This window comes from Mycteria americana, chromosome Z (genome assembly GCF_035582795.1).
Source record: "Mycteria americana isolate JAX WOST 10 ecotype Jacksonville Zoo and Gardens chromosome Z, USCA_MyAme_1.0, whole genome shotgun sequence".
Lineage (NCBI taxonomy): Eukaryota > Metazoa > Chordata > Aves > Ciconiiformes > Ciconiidae > Mycteria > Mycteria americana.
In genome coordinates this window covers 78785243-78805463 of record NC_134396.1, presented here as the reverse complement: position 1 = coordinate 78805463, position 20221 = coordinate 78785243, and the positions used below count along the sequence as shown (strand labels likewise).

Genomic DNA, 20221 nt, shown 5'->3' with positions numbered 1-20221 from the left:
AACCATAAAACTTCATGTGCAGTTATATTCTGAATACTGGTAGATAAAAACAGCACAAAGTTGGCAGTAGAATTTCTTTTTTTCTTGTTTTCAGAGTCAAAACCATGATATTCTCTTAGGTCTCTCGATAGCTTTTCTCAGAAAAATGAAAAGTGTTGACTGGCATTAAAACAAACATAGTTTGTCCTTAGACACTTTGCTGAAGTAAGTGTCAAAGACACGATGGGGCTTTTTGGTAACTTTCAGCTCTGATGCCCAGGGCCAGAGGCAGGTAAAGCTGAGGGTAAAGCACAAGTCAGCACAGCCCCGAGGGCACTCTGCTGCAGAGAACAGCACATACGGCATGCGGCGTCTTTAGCTCTATCAGCTCCTGTGTGTACCGTATGGATGGTGTTTACAACCTCAGGGGCATAATGTCATGGTCCTGAGAGGCTGAAAGCAATGACACTGCCTCATGATCTGACCTCTTCTCAGCCCGTGCCTTGAACATCTTTGAAAGACCTCGTCGTCTCTCAAAGCTACTAAACAGTGCGATGACTTTTGGCAATGCCCTTCAGGCTGGGAGCCGTGATTTATAGCAGTTTCATCTACAACTGTACAAAGTTTCCCACCTCTTTGGCTGACATAAGCAAAAGTAAAGCTCATACACAGAAGGCAGCAGACACACTGGTCGTTCACCTGCTGAAATTCCAGGTTTACTCCTCTGCTCATGTCAACAATAAATAAAAAAATCAACCCATTCACACTGAAAAACTTCTGCATCTGTTCTTTATGTTTGACACGAGTTTGGAAAGAACTGAAAGGGACGTTTTCAATGTACAAACTCTAACTGAAAGCTGAAAGACTCTCCCTTGTGTCTTCACAAGCCAGTGTTCATGTCTCAGCTACTAAGGCAGAAATCCTTTTCCTTTGTCAGGCAGGTAACAGTCTACAGAGGCTGACTAAGTTTCTTTATGGATGCAGCTCTAACAATATAATTATTTAGGGCTTTTTTAAATTCCAGTTAAAATCAGAATGCATCATTAAAAAGCCTGCTAATTCTTTCAACAAATATAAAATATATATTCTTGTATACATGTGGCATACATACGACATCTTGCAAAATACTTTATAAAGAATAAACAGATATCAGGTACTTCCAGAGAAAAAGAAAATTCTCTTTCACCTGAGGATTCCTGAGCAACAGTTAAAAAGATAGAAAAATATCAGTGCCATTTTAATAGACGGCTGGGATGAGGCAGGTGAGGTCACTGCCTGTACTGAATTGGTAGCAAAACACACGCCACGTATCAGAGCAGTTACCAGTGCAACCAGTTATCAGTGTTCTAGCAGCACCGTACCCAGAAGAGAAATTCCTTGAGTTTTCTTAAGTAACCCTGCACTCTCGTCAGCGGGTTTAGAGCATGCAACCATTTTAAATATTTTATAAGCCTGAAATCTGAAACTGTCTCAAACCCTAGATTTTTTTGGCAAAGCTCTTGAATATTATTGATGTTAGGTCATGGACTTTGTTCAGTAAAATATTGCACTTAATTTACGTTCATTAGATCTGGAATGAATGACAGCTAATTTAATTTTCAGTAAACCTAGGCGAAGGGCTTTTTTCCTATAGACATTGTTCATAATAATCACAAAGGATAAAATAGATGTAGCAACACAGCAGAACATCGTCTCCCAGCAGCAAAGGCATGTTCCTTAGGGTGACGCACGTACGCCTTCACGAGACGCTGGCTGCACGAGAAATGACTAGCCGGACCCGTTCCTGGGGGGTACCTGAATAAATGAAGTGGAGGATGTCTGGCAGACAAGAGCAGAAGACGGGGTCCTTCACCACCACCCTCACCGGCGGGACGCAGGGCGGGACGCCGCGGGGGGCCGGGGGGAAGGCGGCCCCCGCCTCCACCGCGAAGAGGCTCTGCGCCGTCCGCACGATGGAGGCGTCGCGGATGTCGGCGGGGCTCTTCACCTTGAAAAGCAGCATGAAGAGGTGGCTGACGGAGCAGAGGATGATCTTGTGGGCCTCCACCACTGTGCTGAGGTCTTCAGGGCAAAACGCCACGTCCGCGCACTGGCAGCAGCAGAGCAGGTTATGCAGGTCTGCGTCGTAGTGCGAGGCTTCAGCCTTTAAGATCGGCATTTTTTCTGCGAAAGATAACGAGTCAGGCTGTAGAACTGAAGCGAGTATTAACCACAGGACAACTCTATTCCCCGAGACCTGATCAAATGAAGGGCAATTTTTGAAAGAGGTATTCGATAAGAAAATTTCTTATACGCCATTTGAATATGTTTAGTAAAAATCTCTAAAAATGGAAATACTTAGTATAGTAAAGTAAGAAATATAAGAAATACTTAGTTTAGTAAAATTGTCCGTCCTTTTAAGAAACCTCTTTAGGCACTTATGTCTGAAGGAAACCCTGCCTGTGAATCCCAAACCTAAGGGATCTGACTGAATTTCTAGTACGTGTGAGAAGAGACCACTACGTATTTAGACGTAACTACTTGTCAGTAATTATTTCACTGAATAAATACATCAGATGCTCAGAAATCACGTACAGAAAATCACATGCAGGGGCATAAAACTCTCCTTTGTTTTATTTGCTGCAAATAAAAATATTACTTGACGATATTGTAGAATAAGAAAGCATGATATAATTACTTTCTTTTCTAATTTGTCTGTAAAGCTTTTATTAATTCACGTTTGCATTATTTCAAGTGTACCTGAAAACCACTCCTATTATTTTTGTCTAAAATAAAATAGAAGTCCATTGCAATGTTACATAGTGCTATACAATTCTCCCCAAATTAATTAAACCATCACTAAAACATGATGCAACTAGAGCAACATAACCACAACAGCTGATGATAAACAGTACAGCCCACAGTAATTATAAAATGTTAATTGCGCAAAGAACATGACACACATAACAAACGATGCTAGAGACCAGACATCATCAAGCACCTGGCTGTTCAAGCTGAGGTGGTTGAATTCGATGGCACTTCTCTGTCTTTTTCCTTTTCTTCATTTTTTCAGATGATTTCTGATTCAAACTTTGGATCATAAAATATTCCAGCTAAAACACAAAATGTATTTTTTAAAAATCTAGTTATTTAAGAACAGCCTAGACATCAAACTAAGGAGAAGGAGCGGGTGCTGTATGCAGGACTGAGGCTGCTGCCACTATGAACAGTCATCCAGGTCACTGAGAAGGTCACCACAAAAATACGCTAAAAAATCAGGCAATTCAACAATCTTACCTGCTTCACTTTACAAGTACAACAGCCGTGAGAGTTTGAGCGATTAAAATAAAAAATATCGGGATATTGCGGAATAATTCAGGTTGGAAGGGGGAGGTCACCCGCTCAGGGCATCTGCTCGAAGTAGGACTCGCCCTCAAAGCGGGATGGGGCTGTCAAGTGCTTTGTCCAGCTGGGTTTTGATTATCCCATCCCAGCAAGATAAAAGGACAGGAATAGGAGGGGAAAAATTATTGCAGTGTGTAGTATGGCTTTCATAAACCTTCCTAGAAGGTGGTTAAAACCAGAGCAATCTCAGTACTGCTAATTCAGCTAGCTTCATAGAATCACCGGATGGTTTGGGTTGGAAGGGACCTTAAAGACCATCTAGTCCAACCCCCTGCCATGGCAGGGACACCTTCCACCAGACCAGGTTGCTCAGAGCCCCGTCCAGCCTGGCCTTGAACACTGCCAGGGATGGGGCATCCACAGCGTCTGGGCAACCTGGGCCAGCGCCTCACCACCCTCAGCGTAACAAATTTCTTCCTAATACCGAATCCAAATCTAGCAAAGTGGAACTCGCCCTCGGTGGGAGGGCTCGTGGCCTGCCTCTGCTCGCTCTCCGAAGCCCTGACATCAGCCACGCAGCTCCCACGCGTGCCACCCTGCTTTCAGCCCAGGGGTTCCTCACTCACCACTCCTCCAAAGTACTTCTGTATGTAGAAGTCATTAAGAGTGTGCAATTCAAGGTAAGTAGCTCCTAGCTCCTTGGCCAGCTGCACTCCTTCGGAGGTGGTGACACAGCTCCTCCTGTCCGAAGTGCACAGGGGGCAGGTGCAAGGCACGCCTGGGGTAAAAAGTCACGCAAAAAAGCCATTTTTGTCAAACAATCCAGAATACTTAGCTTCCTAAATAATTGTAAAGATGTATTATTTGAAGAAGAACAAAAAGGGAAATGGAACCATAGTCATTTTATAGTAAGAAATCTATAATTAACTGCAAAAAAATGAACTTCTTCATTTTAGTTCAAAATACTAGCTGCTATTCAAAAAATCAGTTTACATTACATTAGCATTATTTTACATTCAGTTTTGTTAAGGCGGAAAAGTCAAGCAGGACTTCCATAACTCAGGTTTGCCTTAGGGCCGTGGTACCCTTATATGCACAGGTGTTGTACTAGCCTGCAGGTGTTACCATTCATTAATGTCACCCTTAAACTTGTTTAATTATTCCGTTAATTATTCCGTTTAATTATTCCTGTGCATGCAGGAAGCATGCACAGTAACGGAAGGGAAAAATTTCCACTGCAGTCCCAGCTGTTACAGGCATGTACATACTGTGGAACATGATTTAATTACACATATTTTACATGGGGTTTTTTTAAGCCAAAATAGGTATTTTTGAAGATTATGCCGCTTAACTGATATAAAACTGTTAGCCACCCTGGCTCAACTGCACTTAATGCCGGCCATAGATGTGCTTTCAAATGTGCCATGCATGCTCTGCATTCATTTTCTCTGCTTAGACCTATGGATAACATGTAATAACACAGCTTTTTAAAATTTCTTTTGGCAGCACCATTTGCTGCTACAGAGGATTAAGATCTTAGCAATTTGTATGAGCAAACTGCTGTGTTCACACATACCTCCTAGAAACAAAAGGGCTCTGTGCCTGCACAGCAGTCTGCTCCAGCAGGTCCCGAGGCGGAACTGTGGCTGGAGAGCCTGACTTCTCCCACAGTCACATTATTTAGGGAGAAAGACAGAAAAAAAAAAGCGGAACAGCAAAATGCCAATAGTGGAGTCACTCAGATTGGTGGTATCGTGTGCTTAAGTAAAAAGTGCAAGACAAGGTGTTGGGGAAGACAAACATTAGTTTAGCAAGACCTTGCCTTTAGAATGGCAGATTCGTTACCCCTGTATAAATCAGAGCATAAAAACATCTGATCATTATCAGTGAATTACTAAAGGGAAGAAAGTAAAGGTTTAATTGTTACAGAGTTCTTTAACAGTCCTTTCGCAGTCACTGAGCAAAAACATATATAAGTAGACCCTGGCAAAACTGAGCATTATGTCCACAGAAGACACACTTCATATAGCTTACTATTTCTTTATACATTACAAAATAAACGTCTACATCTACATTCATCATGTCCCTTACTCATAGCAGGAGGGATGCTCAGAAACACTTGTTTTAGTCAAACTCGTAAAGTAAGAGACAACTTGCAGGCTCAAGCTTTGCATTCATAGCTTTAGGAAAAAAATAATTAAAAATCAGGCCCCACGACTAAGAAGACCATATGAAAATCAGTGAAAGACACAATGCAAAACATTTGGAAATACAGAATAGAATTTGTATGTTTGTTCTATCGGTATCTGTGGTATTCTTTCTGAACTTTATTTCCTCGATGTAAACAGACAGAAGTTACTAACGTCTACCCAAACCGTGAACATGTTCTCACCAGCATTGGCCTCGTTGGCCGCTGGACACTTTGTAAGTCCATGTAGTCCTTCCACAGTCGAGCAACTTCGATTTTCATATTGATTAGACAGCAACAACAACCAACTTTGTGCTAGCTAAATTTTCAGTGTAAAATCAATTTGCATCGTTCTCATAGCAGACTACCGATCAGCTTGGACAGGGCATTGTGCAAACATATAAGCTATACCATAGCTATACCATAGGTACTCTGCCATGACGGGTCAGCTCTGTTGACACGGCAGCATGTGGCACTTCGTGGTACCCAAAGGGCTGATACGTCCGTTCATCTGATGACATCCTAGAGAATTTTGAGGCTTTTCCCACCCCCTCTCCAGTGGTTGCAAGCTGATAGACTTGGTTTTAATCTCATACACTAGTGGTCTTTTATACCTGAGACATGACCAGAGAGAACTCACAACCATAGGGCTCATCTCATACACTCAAATACACGCTGCTTAGTCCAAAGCACTAGATTTAATTCCCATGTGTGATGGCTCCACAAGAAGAGTTGTTGCAGAGGTCAAAGCAGGATACGATGCCTTTCATCACCAGGGTTAATTAAGCATAATGTTCTTGCCAAGACACCAGTCTACAGAACCATAATACGTGCACATATTACTGTCATCCTGACAGACCAATTGTTTCTGTTAACAACTTGGAAAAACAATCAGCTTCTACTGAAATTACAGTGTCTCTAACTTACAAGCGAGATTTTAACTATTACTACAGAAGACGGGGTACATACCGGTTTTTCTTGCACCAATAGCAGAAATTATTACTGGAACCGAACAGTGGTTTAATGCTTTTTTTATCATTGGGATGTAACTGTCCTTTAGTTCTTGAAATGAAGTCTTGTCGTTGACAGAGTATTTAATCACAATAATATCAGCTCCTCCAATGAGACTGCGAGAGGTGTACCAGTCGCTGTCAAATATGTCCTAAACAGAAGAAACAGTGATCAAGAATTTCCTGCCTATAAAGGAAAAGGTAAACTATTCAACAGTTTTAATGCAAAACCTTACAAAAGTATTTTTAACTGATAACTTAATCTCTTACTTGAAGATGTGAAACAAAGAGCAGAATTCATGCTTTGTAATTTCCTTGTTTGGAGAACAAGTTGTTCATTATAATAAACAATAAATCTCTTTTATGAATTCAGGAATTCTTCAGGAAGAAGAAAAAATAGGGTTTATCTAGGAATCTACTTTGCAGGAAGAAACCCTACTGGTTTAATTACTTAACTTTCAAATGTTTTTATTAAGGAAATAAAAGCAGCTTCAGTGGTAGAGGTTTGCAGCAATTCATACAAAACCATTATTTATCACAACATTTTAGGGAAAGGGTTACACAGAACTATGATATGTACCTATGAACCTTAAAATACAAGTTTCATCAGTTGGTTGTGATTTTTGTCTGCTTCACAAGAGCTTCCATGTAGCTTTAACAAGTGTGAATGTCTTCAGGACAAGGATTTTAATCACATAACTAAACTTTCTTTTTTGACTTCACATTCAATTTCTCATTGTTCTGCGCTTTAAGTGTAAGACTTGCACTCTGAAATTATTTTGTATCCTGTTAATTTACAACTGTGCTGTAACCACATGTAATATACAGTTATTACTTGTATATTTGTCATGAGAACTATAATTTCACAATTTCTGCTTTACCTAAAGGTAGCTCATAAATACCAATGAAAGCCATGGCTTTGCACATATGCTCAATTGAAAATTCTTGACAGAAATCTGGAACTGGCCCAGAGAGCTGAAAATCAACTCAAAACCCTAAAATACTACAACCTCTTGGAACAGAGAGACGTTATTGCGGCCTTTCAATACTTAAAGAGGGCTTGTAAGAAAGATGGAGATGATAGACTTTTTACCAGAGCCTGTAGTGACATGACAAGGGCCAATGGATTTAAACTGAAAGAGGGCAGAATTAGATTGGATATAAGGAAGAATTTTTTTTTTTTATGAGGGTGGTGAGACACTGGAACAGATTGTCCAGAGAAGTTGTGGATGCCTCATCCCTGGAAGTGTTCAAGGTCAGGTTGGACAGGGTTTTGAGCAACCTGATTTAATGAAAGGTGTCCCTGGCTGTGGCAGGTGTGGGACTATATGGTCTTTGAAGGTCCCTTCCAACCCAAACCATTCTATGATTCTGTAACAGTCCTGTACAACATGAAGCAAAGCTAGAAGATCTTGGGATCTTGGGGGAAAAAAATGGAAACAAGCAATGATGAAATTGGAGTGTTGGTTGACAGCCACCTGAATATGAGCCAGCAGTGTGCCCAGGTGGCCAAGAAAGCAAATGGCATCCTGGCTTGTATCAAAAATAGTGTGGCCAGCAGGAGTAGGGCAGCGATCGTCCCCTGTACTCAGCACTGGTGAGGCTGCACCTCGAATACTGTGTTCAGTTTTGGGTCCCCCACTACAAGAGAGACATTGAGGGGCTGGAGCGTGTCCAGAGAAGGGCAACAGAGCTGGGGAAGGGTCTGGAGCACAAGGCTGATGGGGAGCGGCTGAGGGACCTGGGGTTGTTCAGCCTGGAGAAAAGGAGGCTGAGGGGAGACCTCATCGCTCTCTACAACTGCCTGAAAGGAGGGTGCAGAGAGGTGGGGTCGGTCTCTTCTCCCACGTAACAAGTGATAGGACGAGAGGAAATGGCCTCAAGTTGCACCAGGGGAGGTTTAGACTGGATATTAGGAAATTTTACTTCACTGAAAGGGTTATCAAGCATTGGAACAGGCTGCCCAGGGAAGTGGTTGAGTCGCCATCCCTGGAGGTATTTAAAGGACGTTTGGATGAGGTGCTTAGGGACATGGTGTAGTGGTGGGCTTGGCAGTGTTAGGTTTACGGTTGGATTTGATGATCTTAAAGGTCTTTTCCAACCTATACGATTCTGTGATTGTGTGATTCTGTGAAATAAAGAAGATGTGGAAGAGGGGAGTAAGTGAGCACAGAAGAAATGACAAAAGGGACCCAAAATTTGGGTTGGGGATGGTCAATGTGATTTTTGAAGAACAGGTCACAGAATTATGAGCATTACGGATGGAAACCAGAGAAATACACAAAAGATTATTAATATCAACAAGTGGCTTGCATTGTCAATATAATTATTTTTGATCACTTCAAAAGAATCATTGTTTCAAATCTGTGGTGAAGTAGCTGCAATGCTCTTAAGTTCAAGAGGTAGCATGAACTTGACGGAAATGTATCAGTCAGCGAACATTTGCCTAGACCGTCAGTGCCCACTGTACCCAATTCAGGTCTTATCTTTACAGGGAAATAAGCCAGGAAACAAACTTAAAGTATAATAGGTATTCCCATTAATTTCTTTAATAGTTGGTTTTGTTCTGTAATAAGAAAACCACAGAAAATTAAAAAATTATCAAGAATAGCTATTCAATGATACACCATGTTCACAGGAGCTTTAAAAGCACTGCTCTTGGTATTTGTTTTTTCAGTTGACTCAGTTAGAGACTATTATAATCCCAGGCTAAGGAAAATCCCCAGCAGCATTTACCAGACTCATTTAAGCTGTGCTAAGAATATAAAGTTAACACATAAACACAAGTTTAGCACCCGTAGCAGTAAGGCTACCAGCTACAGTGCTTTGAGACAGCCAGCGAGACGGGCATTTGCAGAACCTGATCACACAGTCAGGCAAAACTTGAGAATTCTCAAGGGGCAGGCTTAATATGTTTTAGCTGATGAAGGTCTCAACAGAGAATTTTTAGTAGGGTTGTATACATTCAACACGACAAAGGCTTAAGAGAAAAATACAATACAAAACAAAAAATAATATAGAATATTTAGTTGTTCTATGCTGGCAGACAGAAGGTATGCCTGTTCTTTTGCAGTTTCCTCCTAGCTGCCTGTCTTCAACCTCAGCCCCGGTTTGCACATGCCCATCTCTGTGAGCTCGGTGACAACCAGCAGTATCACCACTGAGGTCTAGAGCACAGGTACACAAATACATAAGGACTCTCCCATGACTTTAAGTATTATAATAAAAAATATTTATGGAAACTTCTTACAGAATGTAATATGTATTTTTTTATATGTTATGATATGTTTGTATACGGTTTGTAGCTCCCTCCATTTTACAATGGAGGTGAACGCCTAATGCATTATGACACCATTTCATGTTACAAAGAAGAAAGATTTTGGGAAGATTTTGGTGAATATGAACACAGCCATGCCCAACAAAAGAACCAACTCCGACCCTTGCCCTTAGCTTCAGTTTAAACCTAGTCCTAATGTACAGCACAGGACAGGGCTCCTAGATAGTAACGTGCACCGAGCTGTGCCTCCGTCCTGACACCCGTCCCACCAGCAGCAGAGGACAGGACACCAGGTGTCTGATACACACCCAGTCGTGCACTCTGCTCCGGCCCCAGCCCTCGTCCTGGCTCTCCAAGGAGAGCATTGTCCAGTAAAACACCGTCCTGGAAGACCCTCCATGCCCTAACCCCAACCACTGGCAGCTCTAATGCTCTTCTCGTTGATGGGACTCTCCACAGAGTACATCGAAGTAGACCTGTGTTTGTTTGCATGTGTGTGCTCACGCATGTAACACAACAGCAGCTTCAGAGGTCAATATCATATAGCAAAAAAACACACAGTTTTTTTTTTTTTCTAATGAAAATAATATAATAAGAAAAGTAGTTGTATTTTGGAAAACAGAACAACAACAAAAAGGAAATCTGGCCATCACCTCGTATGATTCCCCTACCCTTTTTGTACTTAGCCCAACTTGCCATAGTTCTGTCTCTGCAGGCGTGGGGAAACCTAGCAAAATCCTTACTGAAAACAGCACACAGGTGTGCAAATACACCTCTTTGTTTAACTATTAGAGGAAAGACATCCTATGGAGACGTGGTGCAGGCTGCAGCGGCTTCCCAGGTGTGCGCGGCTGCACGCTGCAGCAGGTTTGTGGGGGTCTGTGCTTTCTGCCACTGCCCTGGGCCACCACTGTGTGTCTCTGTTAATCCTGACAAGAAGCATTTTACCAAAGCTTATGAAGTTCTTGGTGGGAAGAGCCAGCCAGGGGTATTTGTTTGCTGCTGCGCTTTCCCAAGGCAAGAGCCACACGGGTACATCAAGAAGTGAAAAACGCAGAATGAGCCAACAAATGTCTCATGACACCGGACTTCTGCTACTGTTCCATAGTTTCCCTAGGGCCTCAAATATTTGATTTAACACCCCCGAAAGCCCATTCTTGAAGATGGATGTTATGCTTAAAAACAGAGAGGAGAAAGACATGTTCCCAGAGGTCTTGGTGCAATTATTTTAATTTGGTATCAGCGTAGCATAGCCTGCTCAGTGCTGGGAAAATCTTCCAAAACGTCTCTGACAACGAAGGGTTATTTGCCCAAGGCATCACTGAGACAGAGCATCTATCTCTGAGCCAGGTTAAGCTCGTTAAATTGATTATCACTCTTAGGGAACCTTTCATGCAAAAATGGCAGAGGGAATTTCTTCAGATGACAAACAACAGTTCAGATTCAGGAATAACCTTAATTCCAGGCTCTGGCTATGAAATTTATGTAGCAGCTATTCCTCATCATGCTTCCTGCTCTTGGCATAGTCCATTTCCCAAGACAGCCATTGACAAAAGGAAAAAGTAACTGCATAGCTAAGGTTATTATAATACGACCTTATTAATTATAATTATACTCCTGTCGCTATTCCTCTCAGGACTTACTAGAAAAAAGCTTCATTCTTTCCTTGCGTGTCTCCATTACACACATCTCATAATATATTCCTGCCATTAGTAAATCATACTTCTCAAGAACTAATGTTGAAAATAAAGCCTTCAGAGGCAATGAAGATGTGATTTTCCTACACAGTCACATGACCCCTCAAGAGGACAATACTTGCTTTGTTAAAAATAGTTTCTGAATGCCTTTGTGGAATGGCAGAGAAATCCACCGTGCCCTGCAATGCCCACGCTCTTTCTAAAAGCTGCTCCTAAATGTCCCCGTGTCCACCTAGCCCAGTCCTTGGTCTGGGGCAGCAGCGATCGCAAACGCTCTCTGGGGGACAAGGGAGCCTGGCCACCCCCGAGGACCGTTCCCCTGGGATTTCTCCGGGATCCAAGAGAGCTGCACTGGGAATGTTGGAAAGTTCATCTCTCTTTAGGATCCATTTACAGACCCATTTTCCGTTAACAGAGCCTTCTCTCCAGGATGCTTTCCACACCGCATACCAGAGCTTTCCCCATTTTTTCAAGGTTTCTCTGCAAGTTCTAATTAGTCAGGTCCGCAGCAGAACAAATTTTGCGGGTGTACTCTCCATAGTTTACTAGTCCCCCAAACTACTCAGCTAAGTAACCTGCAGCACAGAAGGAAGTGTCTTCTTCAGAAATCAAGGGAGTTCACACCACAACCCTGTAATGCCACTTTTGTTTTTCACTTGAGCCTTTCCAAAACAGCTTTAACTGGTTGAGCTGACCCCCACACCCCAAATAATGAAGGCTAGCATTGTCCTGTGTTGTCCTCTCATAAAGTAGTTTAATAATATTTGGAAAAAGCAAAAATAAAGAACATGGTAGGGAAAATAATTTACCAGAATATGATCACTTGTTGTAAAATGCCAACTTCAGACAGCCAAGCTTAAAAATGAGAAAGGATGACATACTAAAAAATGAAAAGTTGAAGCTTTCATTTTGTACTGAAGCAGTAATTTGACTTGATTTCTAAAAACAATAAATAAAATTAAAAAGTGGATCAGGCTTATTTACCTTCAGACGTGTCAAGGGCCGGCCATCCTAGCCAGCACAAGGAGCACAAGGATGCTGATGCAGGGAAAAAGCCAGATAACGACACCATGCACGATACCATGGACATAAGGAAGCTCACGGGGTTGGAGGAACTACTACTGTTGGTGCAGGAAAGAGGGCAGACAGAAAAGCATGAAAAGACTCAGGGAAAGAGATTGTTGAAAGGGAGAATTTATAAAAGAAATTCACAGAACGCCGTTTCAAAATCGTGGTTAATACATCTGAGCGCTAGTGAGTCCCATGGAGGTCTGCAGCTCTGTGCAAGCCTCTGAGCAGGTACAAACACAGCGCAGCACCCATCCCGCTGCAAGCGCCGGACCCAGCACAAGGCACCCTCCAAAACCCAGCTGCTTTATTTTCTCCTTTTGTAACATTTCTGCTACCGGGAACATGGTGATGTCAGCGATTCTCTAGAAAGAGGGCAGTTTTTGTAGACTAGGGGAAAACAAAAAATTTCTGGAGGTATTGTTCCCTGGGGGAAAAAAAACCCCACACAACCAAAAAAGCCCCCTGCCCCCAAACCACCAAAACCAACCAAGCTCACAGAGGAAAAAGATTAAAAAGGACAGCAAGACTCCCAGCCCAGAACCAAAACACTCCCGTATCCTTATAGTACTGCTCCAAAGAAGAGAGCAAAGAACAAGAGGTAATGCACGTAGAGAACACTCACAGTGAAGTTTTCATTCTGCCATATCTTTTCCAGCATCATATTTAAATGAATCAAAATATGAATTATAGCTCCTATGCTATGCTTCATTCTGAAGTTGAGGAAGATTCACTTGCTGTCAGATATTACGAATTTTGCTTGCACTTCTTCTGCAGTTTTTACTTGTACATATGCAGAAGCATAACAAAATCCAGTATGAAGTGGCTGAAGTTGCAAACTACATACAAGTCCATAAAATGGCAAGTCAGTCCCCAAGACTGTCAAATCTGATATAAAGTGCTAAATAAAGCAACCTTTTCCAACACAATTCTTAAAATTCATCTTGCAAATTACTCCTTGTAAGTTACTCTCTTCCATACTGAGGTTCCAACCCCCCCAAATTAGAAAAACTGGGACACAGTAGTTCAACGTGCTTTATGAGAGCAGAACTTAAGCACGCATTAACAACTGATCAGCTATTAAAATCACAACATTCAGCATGGATGTTAGCACACGTACACATTTTCCCTAGTTCTTTATATCTCCTCTCATCCTGGGTGTGCATTTTTTATCAAAATGTTTTCCAGCCACATGAATCACAAGGATGTTGGCCCACTTACGTATCTGTCCCCCGCATGTGGGAGATATCAGCATGCAGCTTTGCAAATGTAACGCACGACACAGCGGGCCATAGTGATATACCCAGTGATTGACATGCCGTTTTGGAAACAGTGTCATTTTGCCCCCAGATTTTGAAAAGTTTGCTCCACCACTATCTCTACAACACCATGTCATCTGCGTTAACGATAACACTCTCCCCAAAGTCGGCACTTCCATCCTGCACTCTGCAACTGCCACAGAGCTTCTCATAACATGCTGCTGCTCTTTTGCATGCGGGCAAACATTAATGTATCCTTATAATTTTCTAAGCCAAGCAATATCAAAGAATATAGTACCCGCACAGGAGGTTAAAATATTTATGGAGCCGCTGTGCGAAAACTGCAGTCCCACGGCAGGTTGGAAACACTGTTCTCCCATGTCTGTCTGTAACATTTGATGGGCACCACCTTGGGTAATCATGCCCAAGAAGCCGTGCCTTCCTATCTCTCCAGTTTGGCAGCCACCTTCAGTAACCCTCAGCTTATAAAAACACCATGCTTTCACGGCAGGGCTGCTGCTGTTTCACCAGCCACGTGCCCAGCAGGATGATGACACCATGGTCAAGAAACTTTCACGTTTCTCCAACCCATCAGTGCATGAGCACTTCGGCAGCTGCTGAAAAACCTCGCCGCAGCCCTTTCAAAGAGACATATAGTACACAGTAAGATGCTCGATATCATCGTATCACCAGGAAGAGTTCAACCGAAGGCACTTGAGCTGTTGAACCCTCCTGCAGGCTCAAGAGGGTTGAGTAGTGTCCTGGGCTGACAAAACAAGTGCAGCAGCAGACTGAAACACAAGCAAATGCACCCTGTACCACAACCTATCTCACAAAAGAACCCACCCACGCGACGGAGAGCTCTACCTGGTAAACTTGCATCCGTGCTGCTTTTCCGGACCGATAGCTGTAGAGGACCAAGGGCAGCTTGCTGCGCGTTGAGTTTGAAGACTCACAGCTATCAGTTGTACTCAGTTGCCAAGTCTATGTCTAGGTCTGGCTTGCCTTAATCATATGGATCTAATCTAGATCAGATACAAATCTCAGGTGAAATGCAAATCGGCCGTGACGTTATGCTCAGACGATAGAGATGGAAATAATGCAAGGCCCACCATACCACCACCTCTATGTTTCAGTAACATGCAACAAGAATCCTTCTCCACAAAGAATATGACGTATTAACAACAACCGTGCTTGAGGGCCCGTCAGTCAACATGTCGAATTGTCATGTACCATTTCCCCAGGCTACAGAGGAATAGTCCTGAAAGGACCACCGTGACGTAGCAAACCTCAAGCATCCAGGCTATGGAAAACAATCCTCTTCTGCCTAACCCTAGCAAGGAGACAGCTTTGCTCAGAACAAATAACCTCCTGCAGAGCCCAGTCCAGCTATCTGAGATGTCTTCTACTAAGCCAAAAAAGCCAATTGTTCCTCATCATTCCCAGTAATAAATCTCCCGCCTCCTTTAGCTGAGAAAGGAAAAAACAACACGTCTGAGAAACATAATGCTGCAGACAATAACAACCTCGCTTTTCAAGGGAAAAAATTATAAGGTCTCCAGAACTGAAGAACCTTGTTTGGTAGAAGAAGAAATGCAAATAACACGGCATAAAAACACATGAACTGCATCTCCAATCCAGGTCCTTTCTTCTGCCCTTCTCCTGCCCACCCCCCTGCCCCCAACCTCCAGTCCTCTGAAACACCCTTTGGAGTCCTACAGACTTAATTTATATTCAGGAGCTTTTACTCATTGCTGTGCTCAAATGACTCCAGCAAACTGCACGTGCAGGTCACATGCGGCTTCAAAGATTAAAAACAGGATCCCCCCGTCCATCTGAACCGGTGTTTGTCAGTGCGGCTGACAAAAAACCATGAGAAATAGAGAACAGGAGGATAGCTAAACTGCATCATTCCATTTTAAGGTTACAAACTTCTGATCATGTATTTCTGGAACTGTCAGGATTCCTGCAGATTCTCATAAAACTTTCCCTTACAGGACTGCAAAAATCAATCTAAGCATAGAATTATGGAGCTGAAACTGATTATTGTTTTAATTTCTAAAAGCTGCTAAGCTTAATTTTTTTAAGCTACTAAGTAGTCATTAAATATGTTTTAATTTAGATTATCAGTATCATTTCTTACATAAATCATTGATCTGCTCATACTCATAAGTAAGTTAGCTCACTTACTAACAAAAGTGCTGACAACCTGGAACAGTGCCAAAATCCTATTTATTTACCTTCAAATAAAGGAAATAATGTCAAGATGTGCTTATTCATTATAACAGAAGTAAAATGACTGCACATACTGTATTTTGCAAGATATCATATCTTATAATATGACATTTTTCAAAGCTGGAAAACTGACTACCCTTTCACTTTTACAGAAAAAAAAAAAAAAATTTTTGTTTTATTGTTGATAAATATTTGGAGAGAGTGCTTATGATGCAGTGCCACAGAACAGGGGTTCTGGTTTACCTCAGGATTATCTTCAATAAAGTTTTCACTCAATAGCACAGTTGAAAATATCACCTTCCCACAGAGGAGGTGGGCAGCGGCTTGTTAATGAGAAACTTTTTGTAGCACCTTTGAGACTGTGCAGCATTTGCCTGGTTACATTTTATATGCTTTCACCATTTACAGTAATTAAAATGTGAATAAAATCACACAATAATGAAAATAATTTAAAATTAGGATATATTTTCATTTGATTAAAACAGCTTACACTGTTAAGTGCGGTTAAAAAGACCGAGACCGATCTCTTACCCAGACGGGACAGTCGCGTACCACCAGTCTGACATTTCCAAACACACAGGCTTGATATTCGGTAAAAACTGGGTTTCCAGCGTGACTGGCAGACAAGCTGCTGTCGATCTGGGAAACGAGAGCACTTCTCCCGAGATAGCTCCAGATCAGGCTCGGCTGCTGATTGTCCTCAGAAAACCCATCTCTTTCATTCCCAAAGGCTACAATATTAACTGACCTAAAATAAAAATAATAAAGACAAAGCTGTGTTAACAAAGACGAAGGGCAGGGAGAAAAGAAAAAGAAAAAAATCCCCTTAAATCAAAACTAACATATTAATCCTTCCGAATCCTCTTCCCTCCCTCGATTTTAACACCCCCTGTAATCAACAGCAAAACACATACATGATCTCAAATCCAACAGCAGGATGAGAGCAAAGCGGAAAAGAAACCTAGAAAGCTGCTTGCATTACAAATCCCCAGCTGACTCGGCTTTTTATTTGTTGGTGTCCACGCTCAGCCTCGCTGCTGCGACCTCCGGGGCTCCTACCGCATTCCCTCGCCTGCGGCCAGCCTGGCTAACTTGGTGCCGGCTGCTCCGAGCGAGGGGCTGCAGCCACGCGCCAGAGCAGCAGCAGCAGCAGTGGCAGCAGCAGCAGCAGTGGCAGCAGCAGCAGCGGCAGCAGTAGCAGCAGTGGCAGCAGCAGCAGCGGCAGAAGTAGCAGCAGTAGCAGCAGTGGCAGCAGCAGCAGCAGTGGCAGCAGTGGCAGCAGTGGCAGCAGCGGCAGCAGCAGCAGCAGCAGGAGTGGCAGCAGCAGTAGCAGCAGCGGCAGCAGCAGCAGCAGCAGCCCAGGCACTGGTGGCTGCGTTACTCGGCGGCTGTAGGTGAACTCGAGGCGTAAGGGGAGCGGCCGGCCTCTCGGTCACGGCCATCGCATCCTGACGTCAGTCAGCAGGAGCACAGCTCACGCAATGGGCAGAGCGAGCTGACGTTTCTGCAGAGCCAACACGGTGCGGCCAGGTCAGCAAAGGCAGACAAAGGAGCTGGAGCAGAGCAGCGTCCCGCCCTGCGCGGGGGCACTTGCGGGACACGCTTCTGCTGCCGCCCTGCAGGAAGAGGACCAAGGTCACGACACCAGGTCGCTGCCAGCACCAAGGGACAGTCACAGCTGACGGAGGGCAGTGGACCAAATCCTCTGTTAATGCATTTTTTCTTTCAGCTAAATAGTATCTATTTTTTCTACACTAGAAAAAATATATAGGTACTTCTATATAGATACTATAGATAAAGGTATCTGTAGATACTGAAATAGTATCTATTTTTTCAATATTTAGGCTGATAATTTCTTAAATGTCCATGCAGATTTCTTAGCATTCATGTGCTGTTTAAAGCACTGTTTTCAAAAGGGACGATCTCTCATTATAATAAAATAAACACAAATACCTGGAACCAAATCCATTCTAAAATGGCACGTTATCTGTTAGATACCACTGTACACATTAGAGTAAAAAAACAGAGTAAAGATATTTTAGGCACATTTCATGATAAACAAACACCCTCTATTATGTGAACACATGCTGCTGTTAATCCCACGGGCAAGAACTCATTCAGCACGGGTCTTGATACGATTATCCGCAGAATGATTAACAGACCTTGGTCTGCAACAGCCCATACTCTGAGAAATGTACTGTTCCACTAGTGGCAAATGCGGGAGATGACAACTGATGTCGCTGCCAAAGCTTTATACCAACTTTGTATTCATTGGCCAGGCCATTTTTAAAAATCATAAGCATTACTATCTGAAGTCAAGTGTTACTTTTTATATTTTTATTATAAATTCTACTGGGCCTAGTGAAAAAAAAAAAACAAAACCAAACATAAAACAAACGAACACAACAGAAAATTTACCAACATTTTTGTTTCCCCATGTTTTATCACATTCCAGTTTCTTCTGCTCTTCAATCTCGCTTTGCTTAGAAAAGTAAAAGACAAATGACACATGGGGGTTTGGTTTTGTTCCCCTCCCCCCCAAGTTTGAATCCAGGTTTCTTAGGAGAGTTAAAAAAGCGTAGGCAATCAAAGGAAGCCACTGTTTTTTCCCCCAGATGATCCTCAGACTGTGATGTATTGTCCTCCGCATCCAAATCCTCGGTGGTGTCCAGACACTGCGTATATGAAGTTCGTTTCATGAGAGCCAACATACTCGGACACGTCACACTCTTTCCACCATGTCCATTAATGTGCTTTTTAAAGGGCACTGAATATCCCTTGGAACCCTTAAGTTTGAAACTTGTAGTGGTCTAGATGTTGCAAATGAGGAAACCTTTGAGAGAAAAGTTTTTACAACACTAGTGAACAAAACCTGGTGTAGCTAAATCCATACATATGTACACACAAATACATATAGATACACTTATACATATACATGACACACATTTATATATATATATACACACACACAGAGGCATGCACACACATAGAGAGCTGTAACACCATGAAAAACTGGGCTGGTAGATAAGGCAGCCCTAGTGAGAAGTGATCCAATTAACCCAAACTGCAATTAGCATAGCTTAGTCATTGCTACGGACCTAGCCCTGCCCAAGGGTGCGAAGGGCAGGGTACGAAGAGATGGAAGGTCGCAGAAAACACTTGTTTTCCTCTCACTCCTTCCTTGAACCACCTGGGAAACTAATTAGGACTGCAAGAAGCATTAATTCTGGCAAATTATGCAGGTGGCGGATGTGGGATTCATCTCACCTGATGAACAACACTCAAAGCTTACAGCAGTAAATTACTGTTTTAGTAGCATTGCAGTAATCAGAAGATTTAAAACAGCATTTAAAAAGCAAGCATTAAAACTGCATGAAAATGCTGCCTGTTCTTCGCTGAAAGTAGATCCATAACCCCATTTTCGTCCGCATTGCTGAGGGGCTGCGTAATACATTTCAGACAAACAAACAAAAAGCAGAAAGGGAAACGAGTTCAGTTTTGCAGGGCAATAAACATCACGAACGGAGAAGCTGCTTGGCGCTGCTACCTCAGATGCATTCTGCACGTTACGTGGGCACTGCAAGGGAAAGCCATAAAAGACTGTTTAACTGAGAGAAGAGGGTTATAGAGGATTGCTTGGCTGTTCCCTGGTTGGCAATCTGGAAGGTGAATATCCTATGATCAGCAAACGCTTCAGCCAGCAGACATTTGCCGTTGCTGCTGACACACAAAGACAAAACTGCAGAAAAGGGAGTCTGTGACAGGGTTCAGAAAAGAACGGCATATTTGGTCTGGTGCATTTTACACCGGAACGTTATTATTTTGTTTCAAATTATTTCTGTTGAAGCTTTCCAGCGAGTATCTCAGATAAAGCAATGAAAACAAATATGCAGTCTTTGTTGACAAAAGGGTAATGATATTTTCCATGGCAGGGAGATAACTGCTGCCAAGTCAAGGAGGAGGATTTTTTCCTTGTGGAAGCTGTAGCCTTACTTGCACTGATTCACATATGACTAACTGGCCCATATTTTCAGGACAGTGAGGGGATTTAACGCACTTGGATTCAAAGTTGTTGCCAAGCCCACTCGTCAGCTGAGCCTGCACCTGCACAGAGCTGCTGCTGCTGCGATGAGCAGCTTTAGGTGCACGAGAAACCGCATTGGTCTAGGAGACGTAAATTTCCA

The 20221-nt window shown here is 42.7% G+C and overlaps 1 protein-coding gene across 1 annotated transcript in view; it reads right to left on the bottom strand.

Annotated features, from left to right (window-relative positions):
- Window positions 1-17251, bottom strand: part of RHOBTB3 (Rho related BTB domain containing 3) — a 29579-nt gene extending 12328 nt beyond the window's left edge. Inside the window, exons 1-6 of the mRNA XM_075527402.1 lie at window positions 16952-17251; window positions 16569-16785; window positions 6461-6653; window positions 3930-4081; window positions 2960-3071; window positions 1774-2142 (exon numbers count right to left, since the gene is read on the bottom strand). Of these exons, the coding sequence (XP_075383517.1) occupies window positions 1774-2142; window positions 2960-3071; window positions 3930-4081; window positions 6461-6653; window positions 16569-16785; window positions 16952-16953 (1045 nt within the window). The 5' untranslated portion in view covers window positions 16954-17251. The remainder of the gene's footprint in view (window positions 1-1773; window positions 2143-2959; window positions 3072-3929; window positions 4082-6460; window positions 6654-16568; window positions 16786-16951) is intronic.
- Between the last annotated feature and the right edge of the window lie 2970 nt (window positions 17252-20221).